The sequence below is a fragment of the Tyto alba genome, unplaced genomic scaffold, assembly GCF_018691265.1.
Source record: "Tyto alba isolate M040663 unplaced genomic scaffold, T.alba_DEE_v4.0 Super-Scaffold_42, whole genome shotgun sequence".
NCBI lineage: Eukaryota > Metazoa > Chordata > Aves > Strigiformes > Tytonidae > Tyto > Tyto alba.
Window position 1 is genome coordinate 2,808,839 of NW_024881318.1, and position 16,364 is coordinate 2,825,202.

A 16,364-nucleotide genomic window follows, 5' to 3' on the forward strand; every position below is an offset into this window, starting at 1 on the left:
GCCCTTGATGGGGGTCCTGCTGCATGCTGTGAGGGAGATTTGCCTTCCTATCACTCCTGTCCTTCCTCCCACTCCCACATTTTGGGAGCATATCCAGGGAATTCGTAATTCAGGGCTTGCTTCCTGCTCTTGAGCGGAACATGCTGAACTCACAAGCAAACATACACTCAGCTGAAGTTGCTTTAATTTGAACAGCAGCTGTGAATGTCGTTGCGCAGGCTGTGCCCTAGCAGAAGCCTTGGAAGCTTTTAAGGATATAGTTACTCCCTCTTCAGCCTGCACAACAAAACAGCCAGGATGGAAAAGGAGAAGAGGCCACAGACTAATTTCTTTTCATTCCCTTTACAGTGGCTCTCCAACAGCTCTCCTGTTTCCCAGTGTGCTGTAACTGTGCCCAGCCGCTTGCTGCTGGTTCTTTGGTATGCAAATGCACAGAAAACTTCTCTTACATTTTTCCTTCTCTGTGCTGGCCTTGCTGGCTACATTATACCATGTTGTCCCTTAAAATCCCTTCTGCTTGAAAGACATGCCTTGTGGTAAGGATGGTGGCATTACCCCTTGCTCTGCCTCTCCTCCAGCAGAGAAACTGAAACCTTCACTGAACCTGATGCTGGATGCAGGGAGGGCGGGTGACTGGCCACCCTCCCTATCAGTAAAAAATTAGTTCATTAATAAGGCACTACACTTCCAACGTGCCTGTGTTGTATTTGGGGCCACTACTTGCCTTTGCTTTTCTGTCTGGTAACGACACGTGTCTCCCAAGAGCTGGGTGGACAGGGAGATGAGACCGGCACACTTAGGGCCATGACAAACTTATGCCGAGGGGTTTTGAGCAGCAAAGGAGCCATGATTTCTGAAAGGGTCAGACAAATAAAATGTGAAACTTTCTTTGTCCAAGATCAAGTAAAATAGCAATAAACAAACAGGTTGGTCATTACCAGGAAATCTACTTGGACAAGACCAGCTTTCAAGCAGAAGAATCTCAAAAGTGAACCAGCAGAAGCATCACTCCTGGAATAATGCTTGGACACTGGAAATCTCCCCTGGAAAGAAAGGCACCCAGCAGGCCATTTTCATTACTAGTATCTAGGAATCTTGAATTACTAGGAAGACTCAGAAAGAAAAAGACCCAGTGTCTGGAGCAGCTGGAGGACTAGGCAAGAAATACTGTGAGGAACATTATGATCTTAATTTTCCCAGTAAATCATCTTCTCCCCTCCACCGCTCTCAAGTCTGGTATTTGGAAAAAGCCATAGTCCTCTGTCCTTCACCTATCTGAGTGGATTTCTGCCCGCCAAAAGGAGCTGTTTACCTGAAGGAAAAGTTAAACTTTTCTGTCATACCCAAGTGTGTATAAGCTCAACACAGAAATGTGTCTAGAGATTATGGGGCAGTTCAAGACCCACTATCCCTTAAACATTTAAAGAGATTACTAGAAGGAGAGTTAAATCAATCTTCCAATTAAAACTGAACAGAGTCTACTGCTAAGTAGCTGAGCTCCACTCAAGCAAAATGAACTCCTGTGGAGTCACGGGGGCAAAGGCAGTGTGGGAGCTTGTGCTGCACACATCTGACCTGGAAAGTGGCTTGTGAGCATGAAGTCATTTCACTTTGTACCCAACAGCTTTCAGATGACTTGTCAATAACCTCTAGTGTTTTGCCTCTTGACAGCACCAACAATGACATAAGTTACTCGTTTGCAGCATCCCTTGCAGGTGCCAGACAGTGAAAAGGGAAAATAAACAAAAGTATTAATAATGGCTGTGAAAATTTAACTTTTATTATCTGTTCACTGTATACAAAACACCATTCTGCATAGTGATAACTCATTTGTTGTACAGTTGACAGTGCACATCAACAAACAAGTGTTCAAGAGGTATACACTTAATGGAAAGGGCAGTGATGGCCAGTGTACGTTACACACTAAGATCCTGCAATGCCAGCTGTATGTTTTAGGATGGAGAAGTACCTCATAACCACTCAATACGTGAGTAATATAAATGGATAACAAGCATTTACCAACAAACCAAATTAATAATGAGGATGAAAAGAAAGCAGAACTAATGTATCCGATACACAGTTTCCAGAGTGATTAAGAAGTTTTACAGAGGTGGCTGAGAAGGATCCATACGTTTTCAAATACTTCCATTTTTCAAACTGTTAAAATTTAATGATAAATAACAGAATCTCACAAATCTTTAGGGGCAAAATGCTCCACATTTATTTACATATGAAATGTGTTTAATACAGTTGTAATGGACATAGTGTATAGCAACATTTGACAGCAGCAAGACTTTTAAGGAACCAAACAATTACTACTGTGTATCATGCAGCTATCTATATATACACAATTTGTTTTAAAAAAAAGTACAAAATTTTTTTTTTTTTAAGGGATACATACAAGGTATAAAATGCAAAAACAAACCAAAAATATAACTCTCACAGAGAACTATATATGAAAGGGACAGTATGGTACCTTTTTGTACTTTGTGAAAGCGTAGCTAGTGATATTAGATACATGTTTGAAATGGCTGAACTAGCTTCATATGGTCTGTGCTAAAGCTGAAAGCCCCAATTATACTTACATAGGCTGGTGTGTTAGCTTCTTGACAGTTGTGGTTGTATGTAACACTGAGCACCAGAACATTTGGCATTAGCGTACAGAGCTGGGAAATACCAACCCCTGTAGCAAGGGTTAACTATTTTCTTTCAATAACCAGAAATAAAAGAAAATACATAATGCTGTGTACTCGCTTCTATATAATGTTTAATAAATTACATGACAAAAAACATCATCATTATAAACCTATTCTTCTAATTACATCTTATTTGTTAAATCCAGAGCAGCCCAGCCCTTTTGTAACAATTTGAGCTTTGATCACAAGCACCTGATGGCCTAAAAAAATCACTTCATGATACATAGAGTTGTGCAATTATACTTTTGAAAAGTACTTTATCATTCTAGGGGGTCTGCACCTGTTCTGGTGTTGCCACCTAAAACCAGCACTGCATTTTACATATGCAGTGGTACTTTTTTTTTTTTTTTTAAATATGTATTTTTAAAGAGAAAGTTTAAAAGCTTCCTTAGACATTTAGAAGCACAAGTTCTCAGAATTTAAAATCTCCCCTTAAGCTTGCTTCCCCTCCTCACTCCCCTCGAAGCACTGCCTTCTGATACACTTCCATTTGCTAAACTTTCTTTCAGAAGCATTCAAATAAGAAACAGTTTAAGAGAACCTAAGGAACTGCCCCAGCATTCAGAACTCTGTTTTAAAAGAAACTTACTAGAAAAAAAAACAGAACAGAAGAACCCAAATTTTCCACTAGATACCGATACAAACACATAACAAAGAGTATAAAAGTTATTAGTTTAAATATATACAAACTCTTTTCAACTCAAATACTGCTTCAATGGTTTTGAGGGTATAGACAATGAGGTGAAGGGCACACTTTTATGCAGAATATATTGCAACAGCCTGAACAGTACTGTTAACACTATTATACCTTGAACTTTCTGTAGCAAAAATGTCATTAGTATTCCAATGTGGAGAGAGATTTCTGCATCCTAAATAATCTGATCACTTTTCAGCTGAACTCATTCTTTTTGACTTAATGAAGGCCATGCCATGTGTTCTCATGTGAGTGTTTAAGGCCGCTTCAGTTTCAAAAGTCTTTGCACACACTTTGCATCTTCTGTCTGATGCCGTACTGTCAGATGATTCATCCTCATGATTGGGTTTATTTTCTTGCTGATTATCCTCCCCAGACCCATTTTGTTTTGATACTGGCTGAGGCTCCTTTAGCTTATGTACAATAAAGAGATGTCTGGAGAGGGACACATGAGATGTGTAGCAGAGTCCACATTCCCTGCATTGGTATGAAGAACCATCAGATTTATGCTGAGGAATATGTTCATGAAACTGGAGAAGATTTTCTGTTGTGAAGCCACAAACAGCACACTTGTGAACTTTAAAAACATTTATCTTTAGCTTCTTCAATGGCTGAGTGATTGCACCTCGTGGAGGCCTGAACTCCAGTACAGCTTCTTCCAATTTACGCTTTGGACTAGGAACCTGGAAAAACCACATAAATGGTAGATCACGTAAGCATAAATACACAGTTCTTCCGTAACTATTTGTGACTTGCAAACTTCAAAAACTTTCCCTTGGTAGATTCCTGTACAACCTTGATAAAAACAATATTTGAAGTAATACTAGCAAATGTATGCTGTACGTGTTGGAAAACTAGGGGTTTTCTTTATTATAAATTGCACATAAAATTTATCAGCTCTGATAAAGCTACAGTATCTAATACACCGTATAAACTTGAATAAATATTTGCCAGCATAACTGCATCCAAGTACACACACCAATTGAGACTTCAACTGTGTACAAAATGTAGAACTTCTCAGTGCTCCTCCTGTCCCCTCTGAGCCTCCCCAGAGGCGGGTGGGAGCCGTTCCCGGCCGTGCTGTCCCTGGAGCCCAGGGAGAAGAGCTCAGCACCTCCCTCCCCACGGCCCCTCCCCAGGGAGCTGCGGGCAGCAGGGAGGTCGCCCCTCGGCCTCCTCTCTCTTCTCCAAACGGGGCAAACCCTCAGAGGACAGGCCTGCCCGCCCGGCACCGCCTCGGCTGCCCTCCTCTGGGTGCAGTCAGGTACCTTCGCATCCTTCTTAAACAGTGGGGCCCAGCACTGCACACAGTGCTCCAGGTGAAGTCACACAAATGCTGAACACAGCAGGAGATCCTGCTGTATTTTAATCCTCAGATTGAAAGCAGTTTCACTGTAAAATTTATAGCAAATAAGCTCAAGTCTGTGTATGTGGAAGAAGGTCACATTACTTCTATGTAACCTGTAGCTTTTCTACAGCTATAGAGAAGACTTGGTCGCAGAGGATTTGAAAGGTGCTCTTAAAGCAAGCCGCTAAGGTCTAAGTTATATTCTCCATCATTCAGTGATCAAACCAAACAGAAAGTCCTTCCTAGAACACGTTCTAGTTCAAGCAGGACAAAATTTGCTGCAGGAACCTTTAAGACATTATTTGGGCTCTACTTCACAGAAGATCAGACTTTTATGGGATCAAAAATACCTTAATCTATTTAAAGATCCTGAATGTACACCCACAAAAAACTCACGCTGAGTGACTGAATGAATCCTCTAAGTGATTACCTTTGTGTCTTCTTTTACTTCCCTTTCTTCCATATTGGTTGATTCAGTCATCTCTTTCACATCAGGGTCTTTAATTCCATGCATCAACTGAATATGTTTTTCCAACATCAACCGCTTGGTAAAAGTACGTCTTGAATCTGGGCAGTGCCTATATAAACACAAAGCAGACATGCACAGATTCAAATGCCACACTTAACAAAAGTTGTAGCATTCTGATGGGTATAAATAGGAGTAGTAAATAAGTCCAGCCTAGACTACATCTATTGATGATAGCGACAATGTTTTTCCAATCAATTGCACAGGTAAGTACTATAAGAGAAGGAGCATAATTACAAAATAAGACTAGAAATGTTTGAACAGTTTATATCCAGAGCAAATGAGAAGTTTTCTGAAGATAATATCGAAAATGGTACAAAGTGTGAGTCAACAGAAAACATGGGAGCTTCCGAGTTTGTCTTCTAGGCCTCTGCTAACATCACCAAACTGTACATTCTATTAGACACTTTCCCAAGTTCTCCTTAATTTAAATTTCATAGGGAAAGCAATTGCCTTCCATGTAGGATGAATGCTAGCTCCAAACGACACTTAATTCTGCATTCAAATCCAAATACTCCTTGGAACTAGTAATTCCTTCTCAGCTCTCTTTCCAACCTCAAACTAACCAGCAGAACAAACTCATCTTTTACAATATGCGCTTTCTCAGAACACAGAACCAGCTGCATCACTGCTAAACCTCTCATGTGATTTGGGAAGTGTATTTCTTCTGAGCTTCAGTGTTGTTAACGTATTGTACAGGTGTCCGGAGGAGGGATGGCCAAACAAGAACTGCAGGGGAGAAGTTGAACTGTAATACTCTCTTTCGGAGTCTCTCTCCTAAGGTTTTAATTTTTAAAGATGCTGTTTCACTTAACTTTATTTAAAGAAAAATAAAAAAAAAGGAAAAAGGTACTTTAGGCATTCCAAAATGAAAACGGAGAACTACAATAAGCTTTCTGCTCAAAGGTATGCAGAACCCAGGCGCTTGCTACCTGTCATATACCAAGAGAAATAGTGTCTGCAGGCTAACCAGGTCATGTAGGTTGAAGTACAAATTAAGGGTATGTTAGAAACAATCTGATGCCTGGGTTGTGTCAAGCAACCAGGAGGTTATAAAGCCTCTGTTGGATCGCTATGCTATGCCCAGTCTCAAGTTTCCACACCACCGGGCCTTGTGTTTTCCATAACAAAGCAGAGACCACACTGCAGCAGAGAAGGGACTGGCAGGATCTCAGCCACAGAGAATGGCTGTGGCCTGCCGCTTCCTTTTCAGTATTTCAAACTCAGTTCCACAGCATGCAAAAACATACAAAACCATGAATGAAGAGATACAACAGAAAGTTTCTATTATTTACCTTCTCTGATTGACCTGGATTTTTCTATTAAATGATATATCGTCTCTCCAGTCACTTAAAGATCACTAAGGATTTTTAGACATTACACACTGTTTTCTGTATGAGAAAAATACTACAAATACTGGCTTTTGTAGATTAGGCCAGTGGGCTGTGTACATGAGAGGCTATTTAAAACCAGGTTCACCTCTGTAAAACTATCAGCCATGCAAACTCTCAGCTCAGTAAAGCTTCAGATTTGCTTCCCAAGGCCCCTGAAACACAGCAGACTTTATGTACATGCATTCTCATTAGTTTGCTATGCTTTATGCATGCAGGACAGCCTAAACAGTTTAGCCTGTCTATGTATCTAAGTAACTGATTCACTTGAATGAATGGGACACTGGCTTTTATAAAATCAAAGAAATAAATTCAACTAACGATGTTTTTTGTTGATTTAGAGTCTGTTTCTAGATAAATAAAACTAGAACTTACGAGCATGTATAAACCTTCCTAATGCCTTTGTGCTTGATACGATTGTGACGACATAAACTATGGGATGAACTGAAAGATTTGTCACATTGTCGACAAGGATGTTTCTTCATTTGCTTTGAAAAAAGAAGAAAAATACATTAATTAAAAAAGCTCAGTAAAAGTAATGCCTGTGTCGAACCTTTTGATAATAGGAAAGAAACATCACTTACCAGTGTCTGGTACTGTATCTTCAAGTACACACCACTCCTACAGCAACACTGCAGAAGTCAGAGGACCTGGACCTCTTTCAAAACAGTGTGGCCAGCATGAGTTACACACACATCTATCACCAGTTGTAAACCGGTGTCACAGACTGTGGATGAAGAGAATTTCTTCCTCCAAAGAAGCAAGGAAGATCAGTGGATTATTTCTGGATCAGTAAAGGCAGTAGAGTGAGAGATTTACTTTCACTATAAAGTAACCTTTCCCTTCCCATCACCAAACTACGTCTGCAGTGCCCGACAGAGAGCTTATCAGTCACCTAGAAGGAGGGGTGAAGGGCACATCATAAGGACTGAAGCAAAACGTCACAGACACTGACTCACTAACAGGGCTCAGAAAAGTCATGAAGAAACGAGAGGTAAGGTCTGATGCCAACCTGGGGGACATCTCTTTGGGGAATTCGGTGGGTTTTATATTACAGTTTGTTAAATGGATGGAGAAAGAAAAGGAAGGAAGCTGAAAAGGATGGAGTGGTCGCCATCTATGTCACTCCAGCTGAACACGGCCACAGGAGCTCTAGTGTCTGAAGAAATAACATCTCCAAAACTGTGGAGCCCCAAGAATGAATGACATGGTCCTGTCCCTTAAATTCCATCAGTCCTAGAACTCAGTTCAGACGACATATTTTATCAACCTGAGTAGCAGCAGTAAGGAAATGGAAATATTCCCAATCAGATTCCTTTCACAAGTAACTAGATTGTTCAACCTCGTATCTGCAATTTTTGCTGCTTTGACAGTAATAAGGAAAATCAAAACAACGTCTTAGAAATTAAATCCAAACACTGACCAAACAAATCTAATTGAAGACCTTTCCAGATTACTTTTCCAGTTTACTTTTCAAAAATCCAGTCAGGGCCAGGATCCCACACTTATCACTCAGTATAGTGATTCCTGCCAGAATCAAGGTGTCCTGGTGTCACGTCCTGCTCCTGGTCTGAAGAATAAATGGATTTTATTGGAAACTCCCAAAAGAAATCCAGACTGTGTGGACGCAGATTTCAAATGTTCCAATCTGAGGGAGGGCTCATGCCTGCTCGTCAGGTATGAGTGAAGGAATGGACAGTTTCATACAATCAGTCAAGTATTTAGAAGGAAAAATCACATTCCTTTGATTGTTTTTTTCTGCTCTAGAAGCAATCATAGTTTTTCTTCATAGTGTCAACAGCATTCTCTTTTCTGCGTTTACTGAGAAACTGAAAAAAACCCCAAATAACATAATTTTATTCCACTATTTCAACTGAGGCCACTGAGCGGAAGACTTGGATCAATGCTTGTAATTGGACCGTTCTTGACTCTTCTGGAGAATCCACCCAAGATCTGTCCCTGTGTTCCAAAGCACTCAATCACAAAGATTTTCTTCACAGAATAACATAAAGGATTTGGCTCACTTACTCTTACCTTCTGAGGAAGTCACAAATTCCTAAACAGTGGAGATGCACAATAATCCACATCCACATTTTATTATGACATAGGTAATTCTTTGGTGTGTAGCATTTATTATTATAATTTAAATAATTTTAATAATAATAGTGATGAAATTGAATAACAATAACAATAATATTATTAATAATAATGATAATAATGATAATTATGATAATATCATCATCATCATCAACATCAATCCTAACAATAGTAACAATAATAATAATTAAGAATTCTCAATCCTAAATACTAACAAGCTCAAGCCATACAGAAATGCTTAAGGAACGGAAAAACATCCTCCTTATACTTGTGCTCCGGCGCTGAACCTTGTATTACGTTCTCCCTAATAGCTTCATTGTTCAGGAACAGCTACAAACAAGCCAGCAGGGATCTGCAGAGGTGATTTCATTACTGAAAATTATCACTATTTACTGCGAAGTTTGGAGTGAGTGGTGGAAGGTTTGCACACAGGAAAAAGTGATGTCTGGAACGGCTAAAGGAGTAAGAGCTGTTACAGTGAGATGAGAGACCTTTTGCTATCAAGACCAAAATCACATGGAGCGTGGGGGAAGGAAAGAAAAGCAGTTTTGAAAGGTCGTTCATGCAAATGTGAAGCAGCCCATTAGGAAACATGATATGGTAATTTTATTGCGGCTAGTCAGCATAATGCCGTTAGAGGTGGAGTAATGTTCAACCCAGACTTCCTTTTCGTGTTTAGAGGGCAATTAAAATAAAAGGAAATCAACATATTTTGCTCTTAAGTTGTTCAAGGTGAAAACCTGACAGTGTGTACAAACAGCGCATACTCACGATTATCAATGCATTAATCAATACATTCTGCAGTATGCTTATGACTGTAATGCTCTGGGAAGAATTTTTAAAGTTGAATAAAATGTGAAGTCATATTAGGGCCTCTATCAAGAAACAGCCCTGCACCATGCTGTACAAACATACAAGCTCAACCAAGGCAGCCCATGTCTCTTTGCTGAGGCCACTGCACAGTGCAGATGCATCCAGCACGCGGGCAGAAAAGCAGCAGGAGGACTGTGCTCAGTAGGACCCAGTCCCTCTCATCATAAATTTGTTGGGAAGAATCTGGATAGAGACCCAAATAGTATTTTGGATGCATTAGTTTCTGCAATGGCAGCCAAAACCAAAAAACTAAAAAATTAGTGCAGCAGGACCTGTTACACAGCATCTTGTCTTTGCAGGAAGAAAGAGGATGTTCCATCAGATGCACAGCAAGTCAGAATTGGTAAAGCAATTCCTGCTTAGAAAACATCTGTCCTTTCATAGAAACACACCCAAGTCCTAGGAAGCTCAGCATATGTCTACCTGGCTGATTGCAGACAAACATGATCCAGTTTCAAGCCGGCAGTTGTACAGACTTGTTAGAACCATCCTCTGGGCTAATTATTATTTATTTATTATTTTTATTAAAGCAGCACTTTTAAGATCAGGAAGAATGTCACACCAAGGTGGCCACAAATTTTCCTGCCCTACAGCTGGCTTACCTTCAACCAGCTCAGGAAGAGGATACAGAAAATGTGAATCTGTCTGTCTGTGCAGACATTCCACAATAAGGTCTGGAAACTCAAGAATCTGTCCAAAGATGATATATATGGCAGTACCTCTCCTATGAATACCTCTGAATAATCCAGCCTGGGATCAGCTAAGAAGGGTTACAGCTCCACACTTTCACTCTGATCCTGCAAAAGCAGCAATCAGAAGTCTGAAACTAATTATATTCGAATACCTTACATGACAAATGGACTTTGTGAAAAGCTCATGAATTGCTTAACTGAAGTTTCTAACAAACATTTTAGAGCATTTAACCCACACCTATCATGCTTAAGAAAACCAGGTTATAAATCACTTGCATTATTTATTAAACCCGTATCACATGCTTGTTATCTTATGCTCTAGTCTCTCTATAATAAAATTTATCTATAAAAGTTTAGTTTTCAAATATAGTAATTTTCAAAGCTAACAATTACTGAAAATGTTGAGAAGTCTGGAAGGATTGCAGCAACTGGTCTTTATCACCCATTTCTGAAAGACATGGAGTTGTATCTCTATTCATTTTAATATTTATATATATATGCCTCCCGTATTATTCAAGGAACTGCTTGAATAGGGATAAAAAATAGCACATAAATAGGAGTAATGAAACAGACCTTTAGGCCAGTATTTGAGTGCAACAATTATCTCATATTACATAATAAGGGCTGTTCTTGAGGTAACATTGCACATTCTTATTAAACATAAGAGATCAAAAGATACATATTTAAAGCTAATATTTAGAAAGCATTGTCAATATGTTACTAACCTTATTTTACATGCCTTTTGCCACTTTGCTATAGATGCGATCAGACTGGCTATCATTCTCTAGCTCCCTCTGAAGTGACAGCTTCATAGGGACATTGTGTTGTTTTGCTTTTAAGAATTGCATCAATGTAAAGTGCATCTGGTCTTAAACTTATTTCTGTTTGCTGGTAAAAGCACTGATGAGTCGTCAGTATTTGGACTAACAGGCAAAACAGAGTGGACCAACAGTTTACGTGCTGCTAAAGAGACTGATTTTGACAGAAAATTAAACTATGATTGCGTGAGTGTTACAGGATGAGAAACAAGTATTCAGTGCACAGGCGCGTCACAGGGACTGTAACACATTTTATGGAGTTTCTTTATAGATACTGCCTGACAGAAGAGTCAGGAATCTACCTGTTAGGCTTGAAACCAGAGCGATTAACAGTTCCCTGGTGACTTCAATGGACAGAAATGCCAAAATGGGCTTTGAAAGGAACTGGAGAAATCAAATGGAGACCACGTGATTTCAGCTGTTTGTCTCCTTTTCACGCCTTCAAGCTGTAAAAGGAGATCCAGGTGAAAGAAAATGTAGTTCTGTGAGTCATGATCCTTTAGTTTTGTGTGTTTTGTTCCAAGGGGTCTGGCAATGTAGCTACAGGGCTCTTTACAGCAGGAAGGCTGAAAGAATGGAGTGGGAGTTATGGAAGGGCAAGGATAAACATGGAAATAGTCTCCTGTCAGTCAGGCTTGGGTGCTGTTTTCTTGAAGTTGTCATAAGAAAATTAGAGATGACATTCAGTAGTCTGGCATTTTCAGCTCTTCCATAAAATGTTTATAAACAGAATGAAATAATTTGCACAACAGCTTTAGAGATAAGCATTGTAATTTGAAGGGACACAGAAACCTCTGGAAATAAGCTATCATTTATTATAGCGTATTAGCATCCTGAAAACTACAGATTTCCACTCAAGATGATTCTTTTCCACTTAGACAAAAAAAAGCCTGTTACCCTTATAAAAGAGCAGTTCTGCTCTTTTTCTGCAGTGCAGCACAGTACATTAGTTTAATTCCCTGCTTCCCAACTGAGGAAAGAAGCAGGCCGTTTTCACTAGCGCACAGCGAAGGACGGGACGGGACAGCAGACTGTGTGTGTCAGCATCGCGCTGCGGCTTGCCACAGTCTGTCTCAAACACAGCTAAGAAGGGTCCATCTGAGGATCGGTTTCACTGCTGTCTACCTGCCAGTCTTTTAAATGTACTTTAGCTGGAAAAGCTATCAGATGCAGCAAGGACATCAAGCTGTCTTTCTGCTGACTCGAGAGTACAGCACTCCCTTACTTCATTTTCAATTAATTTCAAGCAAGCTATCTCAAATCCAGCTGCTTTAAATATAAAATTCAACCTGTTCAACTCAGCTGACTTGTTGGCTGAACCTACAAGCGTAAGATTAAAGCAATGCTCAGGCTTAAAGTGTGTCTACCTTTAAAATGAAATGCTGTTTGGCACTCACTGGACCAATAAAACAAGACTCTGTTCCCTGTGTCTAACAGTTAATGAACTTTCAAGAGAGAGAGGGAGCTGAGAAGGCACAAGAAGAAGAACCTGGATCAGATTAGGTGACTTGGACGAAATACTGGAACATCTTTCAGTCTTTCTGTCTTGAATAAATTTTCGTACTGGATAAACAAGCCTACAATTAGGTAAGAGCGTGTGGATTTCCTCAGTAGAACTATGTAGAAAATGACAAAAACTAAGCAGCCAAAGATGAAATAGATACAAGAACAGAGAATAGTAACAATGGCTCTTAAAGGAATTATTTGCAAAAACACAACTGAGTTTGGAAAAAAATTATTTCATATTTCAGGTTTAAGTAACTTTTTTGTAATTGAATATTATTCATTTACCTTTCCATGTTCTTTCCTCATGTGAGAGATGTAAACGTCTCTCTGAGTGAAGAGCCTGTCACACTCCCAACATGTCCAGCCAGGATTAGCAACTTTTTTAGGCTCTGCTTTCTTTATGGGAGAAGGGGATTTCTTCTCCAACTTTTCTGTTCCGTTGACAGATTTTGTGTCCTCTTTGTTGTGACTGGCTGAGTTCTGAGTTGTGGGTTTAGTACCGAGAGGCAGATTTATCCCCAGGTTTGGTGGCCCCTCAACACTTTTCAAAGTTCCATGCATAGACTACAATAAAAGAGAAAAAAAAAAAGTACAAAACTCATATAGACACATACAGCTGTACTACAAAATGCAAAGACCCTCTGAAGTCTTCATTTACTTCTCTGTCATACTATTATCAGATCACATTTTTAACTTAAAGAAACATGATTAAGTAAAGGCAAGGACTAGCATAAAGAGAAATAAGCCAGCAACACTAACAGAATCCATCTGTAGCTAAAGAGAAGCTTTCTTCAGTGGCTAGGTATTTTCACAAAAAAAAAAGAAAAAAAAAAAAAAAAAGGTCTTTGTTGGTCAAGTTTAAATTGCTGTGTAATAGGGAGGAAAAAAAGGTTCAAGAAATACTTTGCCCTAAGTTTAATTGTTTAATTCCTCAATTTACTTACCTAATATATTAGTTGAGCATCCTCATTTCAAACTACACGACTAGAGATTTCCAAGAAGGAAAGTTTTTTACTGACAAATTTTGACTTGGCGCATTGGTAAATAAGACAAGAAAAGGCAACTCTGGAAAGATCAGGCAACTATATCATTTAGGGTATGTTAGTATTTTGTGTTGAGGCTGAGTTAAGCCCTGTCTTACTCCACGCTCAGGTTATGAGCACCTTGACTCAGGGCTACGTTTCTAACAGTCCTTAGAATTAAAAGGTGTGCAGGGCTGATGGGGTCCCCAAACCAGAGGAGAGCTAAGAGTTGTCTAACAAGCTGTTCTTGAGCACCCTAGAGCTCTTAGGTAGCGATCCTTCCTCACATTTATTTCTAGACTTTAAGTAAGCAATTGGTAAGAAGGGAAGAACTCTTCCACCTCCTCCTTCCCCAATTTCTGGAGCCAGTGTCATATGCTGGTATATGATACCCAAGCCTTCCAAAAAGATGACTAGTTTGGGAAGACCAGGGCTTCAGCTGTGTGTCTGAGTTTTATCCATGAACACGGACACAGCAAGAACAAGTCTGCAGGGTTCTGGGCCAACAAAGAGGACTGCAGCCCACACTTAACATACTGTTGAACATGGATCCACTATCAAGGTCTCTTTCACATCTGAAAGACATGCCCTTTACAGTGACAGTGTTCTTATCATCTCATCTACTGATCTTTATTATAACTCTCCTGGTTGATATGTCTAGCCATCCAAATTGTAATTATTTTTCCTACAGGTAACATCAGAAACAAAAAAAACATTCAATACATTCTTGATTCTGAGAATATAAGAATACAAATCTGATACTCCAGTGTAATACTCCAGTATCAAGTTCTTTTGTAAATCATGTGGCTCTTGGGAACATGTGCTGACTCTGCAGAAAAAATCAACCTGATCTGTAGAACATATTCTTCAAAAGAGCTAGTAATTAGTAAAACTAAAATGTTATTTAAAAAGCAAAGCTCACAGGACCAACTGACTGGCTCTAAGAATGAACTGAAGTCGTCTAGTAAAAGGAGGCGGCTGCCTTTAGTATCCCACTGCCCCAGGACAAGAAGAAAGAAGCATGGGCTAGGGGGAAGGAGGTTCCTATACTTTCAGGCAACTGAAGATTGACCTGGCGATTCTAATCTGGCTTAGTTTGTTCGCATGTAAAATGTTAGTTCTTAGCTTTCTAAATGTCTTTTAAATATAATACTTGACATTTCCTACTTGAAAATAAGCAAAAAGCATTAAAGCATAACATGGAGTCACAGTGACCACAGCATGTATCACCAGCAGAACTGAGGTGTTACATCTCCAGTCCAAACCTTCACTACCTGGTAGAAGTTCTCTTGTAGCGAGCTGTTACAAGAAAATGAGACATACATTTTGCCAACAAGAAACTTTCACATCTGCAGGAATTATTCTAGGTTATTTTTTGTAGCTTTAAATAACCTCCTCCTGAGCTTCTTTCTGTCCCTTTCTGTTCTATTTTCATCCAGGTCTTCTATGCCTTGATGGTTTATGTCTAGCCATACCAAACAATTACTTTCTGTGCAGCTGGGCTGAGCTCTGGCCTTGTCTGGCACTCGTCCCCTCCCCGAGTCCTTTTCTGTTTTTACCTATACCTTGGTACTGGTTTGTATTCCCTCTTAACTGAAGTCCAATTTATACTTTTCTGCTGCTGTCCCTACTACTATACATACATCCTAAATATAAAAGCACTAGCAATTCTGAATAAAAGCAGTTAATACTGTTACTGAAGGTGTATGTTCTAATCATCTAGTTTTGTTCTCAAAAATGTCTGAATCATTTATAGTGAAACATACTAAAAAAACACTGGTTAAAAGCACAATTACTGGCATGGAACACTAAACCAAAAGAGTTAAACAGTGCCCAAATCGTAAGTAACTGAGTAACTTTATAATGAGAGGTGCTGAGCAACCCTAATTTATGTAAGAACAGCTTCTGGCCCTAACTACAGTCAGACCATGCTCCTAAAATAGTTGTTTTCAGGTCTTAAAGAAGTAGTTACATACAGATATAGCAATACTTCTACAATAATACCTGAGTCAAGAAAAATTAATTACATAAATAAGACGTACACTGCAATATATGGAATTTGTCTATTTAGTTAAAAAAAGAAGCAATACAAGTAGATCAAAGGTAACAGAAAGTAAGACTTTGTGTTGCTGCATGAGAGGACCACTTAAGATGTTTGACATAAATGTAAGATGATTCTTACAGTAAGTATGTACTAGTTCAGAAACAGAGAAAATACCCAGCCCTTGTATTTCTGAACATCTTGGGTCAGCCCTTCCCTACCTGCTCCTCAAGTTTAAGACTAGCTTTAAGACCAACTGTTTCTTCAAGACTCATGATCGTGTTTTCAACACAACTTCAGAGATTTCTGAGGTTACAAGTGCTGTAGTTGAGACTAGAACGCAACATGATGGTTTTAGCAGACAAGAAAGATGTCTGTTTTTCCAATATTCTGTATACAAATTTTGCTAAGTCTTATGTGTCACTGCAAAAGAAACCCTCTGAATTAAGTGCTACCATTCTGGATTGTACTACTTTGCAACGGTGTAAATAACTTCAACTGTTAGCCAGGCCCCAGATGGTAATAAGGCATAGAAATTCAGCACTGCTAACAGATTTGGTATATATAAAACAAGGTAACACAGTATATTTAAAATACACAGTTAAAAAATTATAGCCAGGGGACTGCTGATTCTTAAAAACATGATTTGCAAGGATGACA

At 39.3% G+C, this 16,364-nt stretch overlaps 1 protein-coding gene across 9 annotated transcripts in view; it reads right to left on the reverse strand.

Annotated features, from left to right (window-relative positions):
* Positions 1 to 1,758: 1,758 nt before the first annotated feature.
* The window catches only part of ZNF532 (zinc finger protein 532), a 49,691-nt gene continuing 35,085 nt past the window's right edge, over positions 1,759 to 16,364 (reverse strand). For all 9 annotated transcript variants that reach the window (XM_042804475.1, XM_042804474.1, XM_033009208.2 and 6 more), the window contains 4 exons: positions 12,927 to 13,205; positions 7,031 to 7,143; positions 5,169 to 5,316; positions 1,759 to 4,073 (listed from right to left, as the gene is read on the reverse strand). In XM_042804475.1, coding sequence (XP_042660409.1) covers positions 3,579 to 4,073; positions 5,169 to 5,316; positions 7,031 to 7,143; positions 12,927 to 13,205 — 1,035 coding nt within the window. In that variant the 3' untranslated portion in view covers positions 1,759 to 3,578. The remainder of the gene's footprint in view (positions 4,074 to 5,168; positions 5,317 to 7,030; positions 7,144 to 12,926; positions 13,206 to 16,364) is intronic.